Raw genomic sequence first — 16277 nt, forward strand, 5'->3', positions numbered from 1 at the left:
GAGTAAAGCTGGAGCATCCTGGTAGAGGGTCTAGCCTCACACTCAGGGTCAGACAGATCGCCATATTTGGGGTCAGGAAGGAATTTTACCCTATAGTCAGACTGGTATGAACTGTGGGGGTTTTAGCCTCCCTGTGGCAGGAGGGACATGGCCCTCTACCCAGGACTTCTTGAGTGTATTACTGACATTTTATAAAAGCAGGACATTGGCTGCCATGGTTCCCCTGGTTTTACCTATGGCAGGTTAGGGTGTTAGAGGTTTATGTTGCGTCAGGGTGGAGGGTGGTCTTACACAGTTTAGATTATGGTTGTATGGGATGGTTTGGATAGGGATGATCCCGCTTCAGGCACAAGGTTGGACTAGATGACCTCTGGAAGTCTCTTCCACCCCTACTTCCCTGTGGCTCTAGAATGCAAGCACCTTTCAGATCCTACAAATTGGGCATATTTGACAACTCTGAATGCACAAAAAGTCTCTAAAAAAAAAAGTGAAAAAAAATCTAGCTATTTTAGGTGACCAAAGGCAAAATTAATAACCCCCACCTTAAATACCATTCCACGCTTGTGTAGGCAGAAGCTACACATTATTAAACATGGTTTCACCAAGTTTTATTGATATAAATATTTTTCTTAAAAATACAGGATATTTGAAATGCACAGTAAGTATTAAAATATAAATCACTTTTAAAGAACAAGCAGATAGTGTACTTGGGAAGCGACTACAGTAGTAGTTCTATTTCCATGTCATTATAGCCATCAGAAAAAAAGAAAGAAAAAAAGAAGCAAAAAAAGGATCCTAGTAACTAAACCACTCTCATACCTGATGTGAAAAGGCTCTGTGGTTCTGGTGCTGTCGGCCAATCGCTGGAAGTCTGCGGAGAGCTGGGAAATGGGGGAAGCCCACTTGGGATGGGGTTGGGATGCCGAAAGTTGTCTGAGAAGAGCGACTGTGACTCTGTTACAGCCCCTTCAAAGGGAGACCGTGCACTGTGATTGGATGAACTGATGGGTATAACTGGATTGGGTTTTGATAAACCAGGCGGTGGTGAAGGTGTATCACTGTTTGATATCTAGTGGCAAAGGAGAAGAGAGAAAACAAGATATGCATCTTTACACTTAAATTATGTATTCTTTATTTAAGCACCTTTAAAAAAATTCAGCTTAAAGATTGGAGAGAGGGGGTCCGATTAAATACTAGTCCTCTGAGCACTCAGTGTCAAGTGAGCTAGAAGCAGACTGTTTTTTAACAACATTTTAAAGTTAGCTATCAGTTATCAGATAAAACTTGCATAACAAATTAATATTTCATAAAACATCTGCTTCTGAGAAGACAGCTTGCAGTTCGGCTTCCATGTTATGGAACTAAATCAACTGAATCTGTTATACTTTCAAACCGTACCTGCTGTGAGTTGTCACCATTTCCTATACTGAGAGAATCTGTAGGTTTGTCGATAGGGCTGGAGAAAGGGAGGGGAAGAAAAGAAAAGGAAAAAAAAAAATCAAGTAAGATGTATGCAACCAAGAGAACCACCAAAGTACACAGAAAAAGGTTATTTCATGAGTATTATACCACTAAAGACCACACAAAACCAAATTTCAGAAGGTGATGAAGGAAAATCCACCCATTTACTTTCATAATCCACTCTGCTTGTTCCTTTTTTCCTGTGGAGCAACAAACCAAAAGATTTAAAGTGTTCAGAATGTTCTCTAGGCCAGTGGAGGTCAACCTTTTCGGCAGGTGTACCACATATTAGCCCTGCACCTGCCAAAAAGTGCTACCCAGATCCCCTCCCCAACCTGCTGTTCTTTTCTGTTCCCTGCCTTGTGCTCCCTACCTGATCAGCTGCTGTTTTTGTGTGTGTGTGTGTGTGTGTGTGTGTGTGTGTGTGTGTGTGTGGGGGGGGGGGGGGTGTTGCTTCTTGCCCTGGGCTCCCTGCCCGATTCACTGCTCTTTCTGCTTCCTCCCCTGTTTGCTGCTGTGCTACTTGTCCCCTCCCTCATCTGCTGTGTGCCACACAGAAGCTACTCATATGACTTGTAGCACGTGTGCTGCCAAGTTGGTCAGTCTTATGCTAGGCCACTCAAACAATAGGATTCTTGTGTTACTGCAGTACTGTACCCATTTTCAATCTTAAGTATATTATCCCTAAGTCCTGCACATTCCATAAAAACAGATCTGGTGCCTCAGTTTTGCTATTTCAATGACCAGTGACTAATATCCTCAGCACCACCAAAAGCATTTAGTGCTAGAAAGAGGTACAAGCAACCACGTTAAATACTAGTGATATCCTTTAGATTTAAAAGAAGGAATCTGGTGGCATCTGCAGTTTGAGATTTGCTTAAAGATGAATTGCCAGCAGCACGATATTGTCAGAGGAACTACTAAAAACAAAAGGGAGTTCAGTCTCCAAGAAACGGAAAAAATCTGAGGGCACAAGTTTAAAAAAAATGGTAATACAGAGAAAGAAGATGGAGGCAATGGAAATAATAAATAAAACTTAAAAAAAAAATACACCACTACAATATTCTGTTAAGTCAAGAGTAAAGTTGTTTCCTGTAAAACACAACCTCAGCCATTCTAGTAGGCATTTTGACAGCCATAAGTGTACCAATTATCTAGTTTAAAGGCATTATGGTAGGCCCACCAAGTCCCTGTAATGCAGCTTTTGGGCTTTCATCTTATCCACTCCAGTGGATGCAGTGGTCTAGTGAATGTCTGGCTGAGCAGCCATAAACATTTGCCTTGAAGTCAGAACTAACATGATGAGCTTATGAAAATTACAAGCTCACAGTTCAATGTACAGCATAATCTAAAGGACATTAATTTGTATTATTTTTGTACCAAGTACAATAAAATAATTAACATTTAGTGCAGCTCTCTAAACCCAACTGAAGTGTCCATGCATTTTGGTACTGTGAAGTCTGAATACTTTATGCTGTAGTCACTTAATTATTTGATATTATTTGTTTTTTCTTTTTACAGTAAAAAATTAGTGGCCTAGGCTTAGAACAGTTTCTTCTTTCTTCCACTCTGATTATGTGCAAGTCAGAGTACTGAAGAACAGCAGCAATTTCTGTGCCCGTTGGTTAACCATCACCTTACATTCACTATTAGAACTGAGCCTCAATTACTTAAAATCTTTTAGGGCAAAAAGAAGAGTCACCAGTCTTTTGTAAGTCTGTTTCAACTGGAAGTCCCTTAAAAATTAATTTCACTCTACAGTTGAGTACGTTCAATTGCTTTAAAAGTAAATGCTCCCATATTTAGCATGCTACCATGTGTGCTATGGCCCAACTACAAAGCAATAATTCTGTTGCAAGCCCTTCATAAAGCATTCAGCCTTCCATAAGGGAAAGATTTAACTAGAACCTCAGTCCTACAAAACATTAACAAATAATATACTTGGCTTCAAGTAGCAACAATATGGCTGCTTATGGCAATCGGATTACCAAAACCAACACAGATTATACTTGGGAGCTACATAAAGAGATTAAGTTAAATGCCGAGTAGGTTTTAGAAGCTCAGGTAACATGAACAAATAACGCTTGTTATTCATGGGTCACTGTTTCAACATTCTCATGTAATGTGTTCCATCAAGAAAGATGGAATAACATCTTAAATATCGCTCATTATTGAAATACAACCAAATCTGGGGGGCAACATAGCTACTATTCAGCTATATGCAGAACCACCACTTGAATGAAACTATGAACACCTGAGGTAACTAGAACTGGGGGAAGTTTAGATGCAGAATTATCTGGCATTTGCCACAACTTCTGTTGGTATTTCTACTCTTGGGTAAAATAGGCACAGGTTTTCTGACCATAGCTAAGCGGGACTCCTCTTAATTTTCAATAAGAAGTGGCACCTTCAGCAATACAATGATCCTTATTCACCTTGTTAAGGCATTGGTTCAATATTAACTTAAAAAGAACGTTAGGTTCTGAATCAGGAACACCACATCATGCAATACTCTGGGTTTTCAGAGTTGTCCCATCCAAGTTCTGAATAATCCAGCTCAGCATAGCTAAGGAAGATGTAGTGTAATCAGAACTTAATGCAATGTAACTGCAAGATACAGTAAGATCTGCCCAAGACATATGATGGGAAGTGAATGTCAACAGCACTCTAAAGAAATGCAGGGGATATTGAAAGAAGAAAAAATTGGAAGCAGGGAAAGTGTCACTCATGGAATGAATTACTTCCTCTGCCCAAACAAAGCAATTTCAGTGGAATCTAGTGTGCTGCGATTCATGTTAGTACATGAAAACTTGACTACTGCCATAAGCTACCTAGAACACATCAAGGTGAAGAGATGGAATTTAAAATGATCAGTTCGGCATTTACCACTTTATTCATCACAAGCCAACTTGTCAAAAACAATCAGTTAAAAGGTCTCCTGATGAACTATTTAAAAAAACCCTGTTTTTTTCTTGAATTTTTATATTCATTCAGACAAGTATGGCGCTTAGCTCTGGCTAAGACTATGCTGTGGACAGCTATGGAAGCTTCCTATGCCCATAGTTCTGTCAACACATCTTAGTTCTTACCTGTACCATCATCTACTATTTGGTGCCTATGGGTCTCTTGAACAAACTGCCAATTAAGCAGTATTCTGACATAGGCAAGGCTGAGCTGAAACTCATTTCTTCATTTGTGACCTGATCAGGATTTAAATCCAGCTCTCCAACCAGAGAGACTGGAGAATCATCCCTCCACACCAATTAGTGAGAGAGAAAGAAAGCTAGCTGAAGTATAAAAGGCAGCACAATTACCCGAAATCTGAGTCTGCACCATCTGGAGTCATGTGTTCTGGGTCTGTGCCATTTTCTAATATAGGAGGCGTTTTCCTGTGTTCCATTGTTAAACCGTTGGCTGATTTACTTGAACTCTGTAATGATGGCCAGGCATCTTTGTTATTACTGTTGGGTCTGGAAAAAGGCAAGAAGTAAAAAAAGAGTTCAAGTTATAAAGAAAGTGTTTAAAAAAAATTTTTAAACACTGAGGAAATGAATCCTCTTGCCAGACAGACCATAAGAATGGAATAATCTGGGCAGCTCTCACAGATCTTAAGGCTGATGAATTAAAAGCCTCCTTGGCAAGAAAAGAATGGGAAGAACTCTCCATTTTCTCCAGTGATTAGGTAGGTAACTGGGTCACCGAAAATGGAGTCCAAACATGTTCATTTGCAAAAATCCATTTTGAGAGCTTCAGATATTAAAAAAATAAAAATAAAAAAAATCTATAGACTTGCTCCAACTTAATGTCTTCACGTTATCCCAGAAGTATTCACCAGTTCTCTTAATCATGAACTGCTACCTACTGTGGTACAGTAGATCTTCTACATCCCCGACATATGGCCAAGGATTTTCCTAGGCTGACTTGACAGTGTAAACTGAATCTGATTGCCAGTATGACAGTCCACAGCATCATCAACAGACCATGAGGCCAGCCAGGGCACCTCATTTTAGAACAGCCTATCCAAGTTATTTGCCCAACTCATTTTTTTTTTTTTTTAGATTAAAAAGTCAAGTAGGCTTCAATCCAGAGTATAGTTGATCTGGAAAGACGACCTCAAAGGAAGTTAGCTATTGCTGTAGGGAGGCATATTGTCAGAAGGCAATAATTTCAGCCAGTTTTCATTTCTCTCCATATAGATACACTTAAATGTCAATATTTTTGTTGTCAGCATATACCACAAATCTTAAATCCCATGTTTTCTACCTTCATTTTTTTTTTAATTTATCTGCCTGCCCCACTTTGAAAAACAGCATCCCATTTGGAGGCAAGCAAGTGCTCAGTGTACAAACATTTCCAGTACCGTGTGCATTTTTAAAAGAAAGCCATGAGTCTGAGCCTCTTTCTGGTCTGCTTCATAAGTGAGACAACCTGTATATGCAATTAAGCCAGTCTGTTGCTACAGTAGAACTTTAAGTCTTATTCATTTATCTTTGAATACAATAGTAGTTGTCCACATATGTTAATCGGAAAATATTCCATTTTGTTTCCAACTACCCTGCTCTAGGCATCAGCTCCTACATACACCTATAAACCAGGTCAAATCTTTCAATTATGTACACAATCTCATCTTCACTCTACACACCTTAAGAGAAGTTGAAAAAAGGCATCCTTTTTAAAATCCTTCTCATCAAATGATCAATTAAAAAAAAACAAAAAACCTTTCATGGCATGTGACAATTTATTCACCATTCCCCAATCTCTCCCAGCCACAAGAAAATTTGAACCATAATTTGAATCTACTACGACACCTTAATGTTGGGTGCATTTCTGAAAAAAATAGAATTAACAGAAGACTAACAGATTAAGTACCCCCTTAGGCCAAAAATCACTACTAGGATGGAATTTATTTGAAGTTTTGTCCAGAATAAGAACTGGTATCTTGCCTCAATAAAATGGCAAGCAGCAGCAAAAGAAAAATGTGAAAGTTCTTATGATAGCTACAAAAAGAGTCATTTTCCACATGGACCAGTAATCCTCATTCATTACATACTCATGATGGAAACATCTTCATATAATAAGGAATGTTGGTCCTTAAGACACAAACAAAATATGGAAATGGAAAAAAAGTCCCACAACGTTTTAATTACCAACTGATACCAATCAGGACCCAACTTTGAATTAGTTCTCATTTGTAGATTCTATGTATGCAGCTATACTTATGACTGCATAACTATGGAAGGATATGCCAAGAGATACTTGTACAGACATACAAACAGGCAGAAATTTCAGCATCTGCCTTTAGTACAAGTGGGGAAGGGAGTGGGGATGGGGGGGGGGGGAGGAGGAGAGAAACAGTGCAAAAAGGGACTTCAAACAGGAACAAACCTGGCAGGGGGGAACAGGGAGAATAACAGTGGTCTTTACCAGTAATTATCCATCTCCTCTGCTATTAATGGAAGTTTGTATTTGAATATAAATATGGAGCCCTTGCAGCTCAGATTCTGCTTGATCCCACAGTGAAAACTGTAATTCTAACTCAGTTATGAAATACGTTGAGGCACTAGATTCTAAATTCAGCCTAGCATGAGGAAGGTAGTGGTATACCAGTGAATAAGACATAAATGAGAAGCTGATCACAGAGCAGAAAGCTGGGGAGTTAGCCATTTTCATTAAAATAGAACAGACAAGTCAAGTTTTACCAGCTTGAGTTGCATACAACAAGTATCAATCAGTGTTTAAATGGACTTCAAAATCCCACTGATTGAGGAGGAAACTGCACTGTCAACTCAAGACAGTGCTCCTGGAGTCGGTATTAACCCAAATTTGTATGTGGTGGGGTCATTCAGATAATTAAAATTCAGACCATTTGCAGTCATGAAAGTATCATGGTACTTTTAATAAATGCCAGGATGTAGCACTGGTATACCAGATTTCAACAATCAGAGATGCTTACTAATGACTCAAATCTGTGTTGCATTTTCAAAGAGCAATTCTTTACTCCCTGTATTCTGTCATCATGTGCTAGACATCCCATCAAGTTTCAAGTCAAGCAGAGATGGTTTAGACCTTGGATTTAAAACCATCAACCACTGAATACTGCAGGAAGTGGTGTTTAAATTTTACTTAGCAGCAAATTTCTACAGAGTCAATACTGAACCAGTGCCCAAGGCACAACAAGGTACCGCAGTCTTTCAGACAAGGTAAAACTGGAGGTCCTGATCACTTGCAGTCATTAAAAATCATGACACTTCCTGCAAGAGCAGGGCTAGATTATCCAAGCATCCTAGTTAAATTCCAGCTGTGGTACCTCCCCTAGCAGTTTCCCTGTATACAGTATTTCTTCCTTTTAAGCTGTAGTGCAATGTTGCTGCTAATAGCAAACTTCTGTCAACATTCATTTCAATAGTTGGTGAACTGACCCAAAACAGACTCAAATCCTGGATCAAAAGCACTATATATAATAATGTATATATTTTTATGTTTTTTCCTCAGTATAAAGGTGCTTTTTTAAATAAAAATTGCTAATAACTCCCAAGTATCTATCTTAAATTTAACATTTTTACCAAGCAGATAAAAGCTATCAAGTAGCTTTTTCAAAGAGACCCTTCCTCCTTGCACCCTTCTCCCTCAAAAACGGATGTAGTAGTCAAAATAAGAGGCACCACTATGTTTCCTAGGGACAACAAAGTATCTTTGCTTTGCTATCTTTTCAGAGGGAAAGAATGAAAGCTCATTCCACACCCCCAGCACTGAGTTACCTTAAGTTTAGCATCCAAATCTAATCAAAATATGTTATACACCAAACATGTAAAATCACTTAGACACTTCAGCTGTAACAGCACAGATCACCCTCTTATCGCAAAGACAGACATGAAATATTTGCCAATTAACAATATTAATTCACATACTACTGCAGTAGTAAGCGTTTGGGTGCATACCGAAACAAGGAATTAAGAGATAGCTAAAAGGAAAGTGCTGCCAGCCAGCCTGGCATCAGTACTTACGCATCATACCTCTGCAGTGCTGTCACTTTGTTCTTGTTCTTGTCAACTGTACCCGTAGACAGCTGGAGGAAATTGGGATTTAGTTTGTACAATTCTTGCAGTAGCTTCTGTTCATATTCCTGGTGTTTACCCGCCTGGGAAAAAAGTTAAATGCAGATGGCATTGGATTATAAGCACATACTCCTTTCCCCTAACAATAAGTGTTTAAAACATCTTGGGCATATACTAAGGCTTTGCTTAAATAAATTCAAATTGGTGCTCTTTAGTCTCAGTCAAGAGGTTGTTCCAGGCAGTCTGAGGCTCACATACAGGCTCACTTAGCTGGCTAAATCTAGCAATCCACTAGCTGCTTTGAAAGCAAAATTTATCCTCCCCCACTCTGCTTCCCCTCTGACAATTTCTCTGCTTTGGAAGTTAATTTGCTGAAGCCTTTCACTTGAACTGGAGAATAAGATGTAACCACTAGGATACCTTCCAAATAAAACTAAACAAATTTCCAAAGGAAGTTTGCATTTTACATCTCCCGACCAGATTAAGCTATTTAAGGGTAGAAAAGGAAAGAGGAGAAACAACATCTCTTCATTTCAGAATTCCTTTCCTGTTGCAAACTCCTGAATTTCAAGGACTATTTCAAAAGCAATTACACTGCTACAATTAAGTTGCATGAAAACTCTGGTTGAATGGGAGCTGTTCAATGAAAGAAGCAGATTTTTGGGCAGAAGTACTAGAGGGAGAGAAATATATTACTTTCAGAAATTGAGGAAAGATTTCTCAACCTGGAATTGTTCACATTGCAGAGAGAGTGGCTTTCTGGAGGGGGTAGAGACATTAGATTCTTTCAGTTCAGAACTATTTATGTTAGCAGAATACGCTTAGGATGGTTTTTTTGAAGTTTACTCAGAACCCAATGCAGTGTGGCTTTGTCTCAAAAGTTACGTAAAAGTGACTGGCAACTGAAAGGGATTCATGCTAAATATTAAGACTCTGCTTTTCCTTCTCTCGTGTTTCAACAGCTAATTGAAGAAATCTGATATCACAAAATACAATTTTTGCAACTTAAATTTTAGTACCTACCACCATCATTTTAATTTTAAATAGTTAGTGTTGTCTAACATCTATAATTGCAAGTGGGAAGAAATGAATTTAACTGCCATTCATTGCATGCAGCATTCCTAGACACTATAACAAGCACAACAGAAAAAGATATAACAGCCAATAATATCTGCTGCTGAAGAAAACTCCCCACCCTTTTAAAATCATAAATATACTCTTAATACTAATTCACAGTTTCAGAAGACCACTTAGTTTTTGGCATAATGAAGAAAGCTAAGATGCTAGTAAATTTAATTTTATTCAGTGCGAAGACCTCAGAGGAATATTACCTCACAACTTAACTAGAAAGCAATTTTTTAGCCTTACATGTTTAAGCAGCAAAAGTATTGCCTCATTTAAAAGAGTCTCCAAACAGTATCCTATTAAGGTTCACTCAAGGTCAGTACATCCACCACTTTCACAAGTGCACAGACACTTCAATTGATATTACATACATGACGTCACACTTCAGTTAACACAAACCTTTAGACTTCTCCAAAGGAGACACACTTATTTTGCACTTGTGCCACTTACACACTACACTGAACCAGACTCAAAAAGACAATCCTTCAAAGATCACTTTGAAGCTAGTTATCAGCTTTCAGGGACAGAGAGAGAGAGAGAGAGAGACCTCCTTATTCTCTCCCCCTTTAAATAAAACACTTTTCTAAGACATTTGTAACAAACACTGTACCTTTACAGAAATATTCTGCTATAGCACAACTACACTCATAGCATCTTTGTACTCTTGCAGCTACTTAGCACCCTTTTCATCAGGTGCAGAAGATGTAATCAGGAGTTTTTCCTAAAACCGCCATTTAAACGTTCTTACAATCCCATTGACTTTCCATCTATTGAGGAATTCCTTTTCTGAGCCTACAGAAGCACCATACTTTAAAGAAATGCAGCCAATTGCACCACCAGCTACATCCAACTTGTCAAGTAGCCTTTTACATTCTGAAGAGAATGTTCCTCTCCGTGTATCTACCTGCATCTCCTCTTTTGTGAAACTGGCTGCTTCATCCCCCAGCTCATGTAGATACATGCAGTCTGGTTTTGGACACTGCATATTCTTTAGGAAATAACTGCAGTATTTTGTTGTACCTAAAGAAGCCTAAAACAAGTGGGGGGGGAGGGGGGGGGAGAGAAAGAGACAAGTCATATTTACAGTATAGGAAAAAAACAGTTAAGTCAATGTCAAATTATTGCACAGCCTCCTAAAATAAATCAGTTTAATCTAAACAAGTTTTTTGTGGGTTAAATATGAAGCTAGTGACATAAGACTAATAAAAAATCAGAATTACTTCAAGTAATTTATGGTCTAATAAAAAACACAAAGCCAAGCATGAGTAAATATTATTTTCATATCTATGAAGAATAAGAAAAAAACCCTTCATATTACAAGCCTGTATTTTATTACTCGGTGTATTCATTCCAGAGCCATTCCTCAAAACATAAGATAAAAGAGTTTACGGTCAGGACTTGTAGGTTCTACAGGTGGTTCTGCCACCAGCTTTAGGAAATCAACCTACATATCCATTTACCTCTGTGTGAAAAGGCAAAAAACATACCTGCCTTCCTTACAGGACTTCCTTAGCATGTTTCAGCTACTGCAAAAATCCTACCATGAAAGGATCTCTAGAATCCGCCTAGGCATAGGTGATGGGTAGAGGGTGTATGGGGGTGCATGTGCCCCCCCCCCGGAGAGACAGCACTCTCGGCTTAGGCGATGGGCAGGCGGCACACTTGTGCCCCGCACCCAGCAAGAAGTAGCACTTCTGGGCTCGAAGTCTGGCCACGGTGGAGGGGACAGGACGGGACGGGACGACACGGCCCCCTTCACATTACTGCGGTTGCCCGAGGACAGTCCCCACTCAGCCTGCCCTGGCTGCCACCTGTGGATGGTCGCCATGCTCCCCCAGCCTCAGGAGATATGCACTGCCTATTCACCAAGGAGTTAACTTTTCTAATTTGTTGACTGTACAGCATCAAGTGCCTTAGGATAAAAATAACTACTCCCTTTCAATTCAAGTTTCACATACTGTCTGTAAAGCACACAACTAACTAATAAAATGGAGCTCGTGAAGAAGTCGAGGAGAAAAGTTAAAGTTAAGATGGTTGGCATGGAGTGTTATGGTTAATATTCTGGTCTCACAAGAACCCTAAGCCTGACTTTTGGGCCAGTATTCTTGCTCCCTGGCTGACTGCTGGTAAAAAAACAACTCAGGAGGAAAAGGTGCTTCACAAGTGATCACTGATAAACATCTTAGGCAAGAGGGACTGAAGAAAGTCAGCATGCCAGAACAACAAAAGGAAGGGAAGGCAAGAGAGAAACAGCCAGGTGTGTTTTATATCACAACAGAGAACATCTCTCTATTTTTAGCTTGACCTGTTTCCTAGGTTCAGATTTTCATGAAATACTATGGAAATCCAAGTGTTAACCATTTTCAAAATACAGTTCTAATTTATACAGAAAATCTTTGCAATGTTGCTTTTTCCAAATTAACTAAAACTCTTGATAAGTTATCTACAAGTTTAAATAAAATTCCAGGAAGTTCACTTGACTAGTAACCAATATATATACGCAACTGAAGACTGAAAACGTTAGTTAGGTGCAGTGCTCATGTAAACTGGCAGCTTTCCCTCCCTAATACATCAGTGCATCTGAAGAAGCAGATTTTTAGAATCTGCACTTATCGCTACAGTCTTTGCACATGCAGATAACAGTTCACAAAACAATACTACCTTAAGTGTTCTGCCGTCTACCACCACGTTATTGACACACTGTATAGCTCTCAGAGCATCCTCTGACCGGATGTAGGTTACATATGCACTTGCGCTCGGACCCTAGAATGGAAGTAGCCCACAGTGTTCAATTATTTCTGGATAAATATTGTTATCTATTTGAAAGAATGACTCGTTAGCAATCTGACTAAATTTGAGGTTAAGTATTTAAATGTAAAACAGTCCGATGAAATTTATCCAACTAAAAATGTTATTAATAGCTGGGAAAAAGGATTCTTAAAACTGAAGTTTGCTAAAAGCTTTATGTTCGTGGGGCGTTGTTTGTTTTTTTCCCTTTTTTTTTTTTAAATGCTAGAGATTTAAGAAAATGAGGATACTGGTGAATGGACATACAAAATATACAGCAAGGTGATAATGACACGTTTTTTACCATGATCACCTACACTCTGCAGTAAATGCTTACATGTACACTCTTACCCTGTGATAAATGGAAGACAGACGATAACAAACAGTCCTTAATGAAAGGCATATATAAGTTACCACTAGGAACATGTCTATGTACAGTTACTGCTGAACAGGTAATGCGTGATAAAACCATATATCCTTCACCTTTTCGCATTATAGAAAATTGTTCCTATGTTCATAACCTTTAACTGCTTCTCTGAAGCTTTTCTTCCCCTCTACCAATTCCTTTAGTTAACTTTTCTACCTATATTTCATTAAATTTCCTGCTGGCTTCTGAAATTAGAGCAAGTCACTTTAAGACACAACACCATTGTATAAATAATAAACTGGACTGTCATTTATAGTATTGTCCAGTATTCTCTTCTTCTCCAAACCCCAGGCCCACAATCTACCATTATAGTCGACTTTGACCTGATCAGGAAGAGGGAACCCAAATTTTTTTAAAAATCCATCCTAGAATACTGCCACTATAACAACAGACAGAAATTAGGGTGGGGTGGCCACAACCATTAGAACCCCCACTGCCTTACCTGTGAGCCTGCATATGATGTGCTGTTGTTGATAACTACTTTATGTATTTTACCAAACTTCCCAAAATATTCTGGTCGTTTCAAAACCTGAAGGAAGAATGAACAAATTAAATTGATACACTGAGAAATTAACAACACAAATGATATAGCGGTTCTGTTTGAAAATGGATTTCTTTGCACAACTCTGCAATTGAGACTTGAAGAAAAAGTGAAAAATAAAACTCTTCTACAAAGAGGTGGCAATCATATGGATGTAGGTGTTTCTCCAAAGAAAAAACTTTAAATTTAAGAGGCAAACTTATATTATTACCAAAATTAAAAAAGGAACGCCCTCTTGCAGAAGATCCAGGGTGAACGATGCTGCACCACTAGAGGCCGTGCTCTTCTTAACCTACTGCTCACAAACGGAAGAACTGGTGTGGGTTGTAGAAGTGGATGGAAAGTTGGGCAGCAGTGGCCACAAGATGATTGAATTCAGGATCCTGACAAAAAGAAGAGAGGACAGCAGCAGAGTGTGAACCCTGAACTTCAGAAAAGCAGACTGACTGCCTCAGGAAACTGATGAGCAGGATCCCCTCGGAGGCCAGTCTGACAGGGAAAGGAGGAGTTCAAGAAAGCTGGTTGTATTTTCGAGAAGCCTTACTGTGGGCACAGGAACAAGCCATCCTGACATGCAGGAAGAATAGCAAATGTAGCAAGCAACCAGCTTGACTCAGCAGAGAACTCTTCAGTGACCATAAACACAGAAAGGAAGCTTACAAGTGGAAGGTTGGACAAACAACTTGGGAGGAATATAAGAATATTGCTTTGGCATACAGGGATGAAGTCAGGAAGGCCAAAGAGCAATTGGAGTTGCAGCTAACAAGGGACAGGAAGGGTAACAAAAAGGGTTTCTACAAGTATATTAGCAACAAGAGGAAGGTCAGGGAAAGTGTGGGTCCCTTACTGAATGGGGGAGGCAACATAGTGACAGATTACGAGGAAAAAGCTGAAGTGCTCAATGCCTTTTACCTGTTTTCACAGGCAAGATCAGCTTCCAAACTACTGCACCGGGCAGCACAGTTTGGGGAGAACGTGAGCAGCCCTCAGTGGTGAAATAACAGGTTAGAGCCTATTTAGAAAAGCTGGACATGGACAAGACCATGGCGCTGGATGCAATGCATCTGAGGGTGCTGAGGGAATTGGCTCATGTGATTATAGAGCCACTGGCCATCATTTCTGAAAACTCGTGGCAGTTAGGGGACGTCCCAGGAAAAGGGCAAGTATAGTGCCCATCATTAAGAAAGGAAAGGAAGAGGATTCAGGGAACCATGGACCAGTCAGCCTCATCTCAGTCCCTAGAAAAATCATGGATCAGATCCTCAAGGAATCCATCTTAAAGGAGAAGGTGATTAGGAACAGACAGCATGGATTCACCAAAGGCAAGTTGTTCCTGACCAATTTGACCGCCCTCTATGATGAGATGACTGGTTCTGTGGATGCACGGAAAGCAGTGGGCGCAGCATATCTTGACTTTAGCAAGGTTTTTGATACAGTCTCCCAAGCCAGCATTCTTGCAAGCAAGCTGAGGAAGAACAAGTTGGATGAATGGGCTGCACAGTGGACAAAAAGCTGGGTGGACTGTCAGGCTCAGTGGGTAGCAATCAATGGCTCAATGTCTAGTTGGCAGCCAGTATTAAGTGGAGTGCTCCAGGGGTTGGTCCTGGGGTCAGTTTTGTTCAACATCTTCATTAACGATTTGGAAAATGGGATGGATTGCACCCTCAGCAAGTTTGCGGATGACACCAAGCTGGGGGTATACTAGATGCCCTGGAGGGTAGGGCTAGGATTCAAAGTGACCTAGACAAATTGAATGACTGGGCCAAAATAAATCTTATGAGGTTCAACAAGTACAAATGCAAAGTCCTGCACTTGGAATGGAAGAATCCCATGCACTGCTACTGCTTGGGGACCGACTGGCTAAACAGGTCTGCAGAAAGAGGACCTGGGGGTTACAGTGGACAATAAGCTGGACATAAGTCAATAGCGTGCCCTTGTTGCCAAGAAGTCTAACAGCATACTAGGGTGCATTAGTAGGAGCATTGTCAGCAGATCTTGGGAAGTAATTATTCCACTCTATTGTGCACTGGTGATGCCACATCTGGAGTACTGTGTCAAATTTTGCACCCCCACCCTCCTAGAAACGATGAGGACAAATTGGAGAGAGTCCAGCAGAAAGCAACAAAAATGGTGAGGGGGACTGGGGACATGACTTCTGAGGAGAGGCTGAGGAAACTGGGTTTATTTTGTCTGCAGAAGAGAAGACAGAGGGGATTTGATAGCAGCCTTTAACTACCTCAAGTGCGGTTCCAAAGAGGATGGAGCTGGACTGTTCTCAGTGGTGGCAGATGACAGAACAAGCAACAATGATCTCAAGTTGCAGCAAGGGAGGTTTAGGTTAGATATTAGGAAACTCTCTCACTAGGAGGGTGGTGAAGCACTGGAACAGGTTACCTAGAGGGGTGGTGGAAGCTCCATCCTTGGAGGTTTTTAAGGCCTGATTTGACAAAGCTCTGTCTGTAAATGATCTAGCTAGGGATGGTGCTGCTTTGAGCAAGGGGTTGGACTAGATGATCTCCTGGAGTCTCTTCCTAATTTTCTATGATTCTATGACACTGAGCATACTTTACACTTGAAATTTAGTGCCTTTTGGGATCAAAAGCATCTAAAGCCTTCCACAGCCAGCTGTTTCCTACTAAAATGGGTTGGCCTGCACTCTACAGCAGGATGTCAAACATATGGCCCCTAGGCCAGATCTGATCCATGGGTCTCTGGACCAACCCTATGCACCAGCCCCAGTCCCACATGCTGCAGACAGCATGGGGTGGGGGTGGGGAGTGTCAGTCCAGAGCGCTGCATGCAGCCTGTACCCCAGACCCCCTGTCCACCTGCAGCACCATGTCCAGCCCATGTGCCATGAGCAGGGCACACCAAGTGCTAG

At 40.3% G+C, this 16277-nt stretch overlaps 1 protein-coding gene across 9 annotated transcripts in view; it reads right to left on the bottom strand.

Moving 5' to 3' along the window:
- The window catches only part of CNOT4 (CCR4-NOT transcription complex subunit 4), a 119958-nt gene that overhangs the window by 30386 nt on the left and 73295 nt on the right, over window positions 1–16277 (bottom strand). For 4 of the 9 annotated variants that reach the window (XM_014595260.3, XM_014595281.3, XM_019480927.2 and 1 more), the window contains 7 exons: window positions 13298–13384; window positions 12303–12404; window positions 10546–10671; window positions 8466–8599; window positions 4776–4931; window positions 1399–1456; window positions 820–1069 (listed from right to left, as the gene is read on the bottom strand). In XM_014595260.3, coding sequence (XP_014450746.1) covers window positions 820–1069; window positions 1399–1456; window positions 4776–4931; window positions 8466–8599; window positions 10546–10671; window positions 12303–12404; window positions 13298–13384 — 913 coding nt within the window. The remainder of the gene's footprint in view (window positions 1–819; window positions 1070–1398; window positions 1457–4775; window positions 4932–8465; window positions 8600–10545; window positions 10672–12302; window positions 12405–13297; window positions 13385–16277) is intronic. The other 5 variants (XM_014595269.3, XM_014595285.3, XM_006261159.4 and 2 more) reach the window with 3 other exon arrangements.

The sequence above is a fragment of the Alligator mississippiensis genome, chromosome 4 (assembly GCF_030867095.1).
Source record: "Alligator mississippiensis isolate rAllMis1 chromosome 4, rAllMis1, whole genome shotgun sequence".
Lineage (NCBI taxonomy): Eukaryota > Metazoa > Chordata > Crocodylia > Alligatoridae > Alligator > Alligator mississippiensis.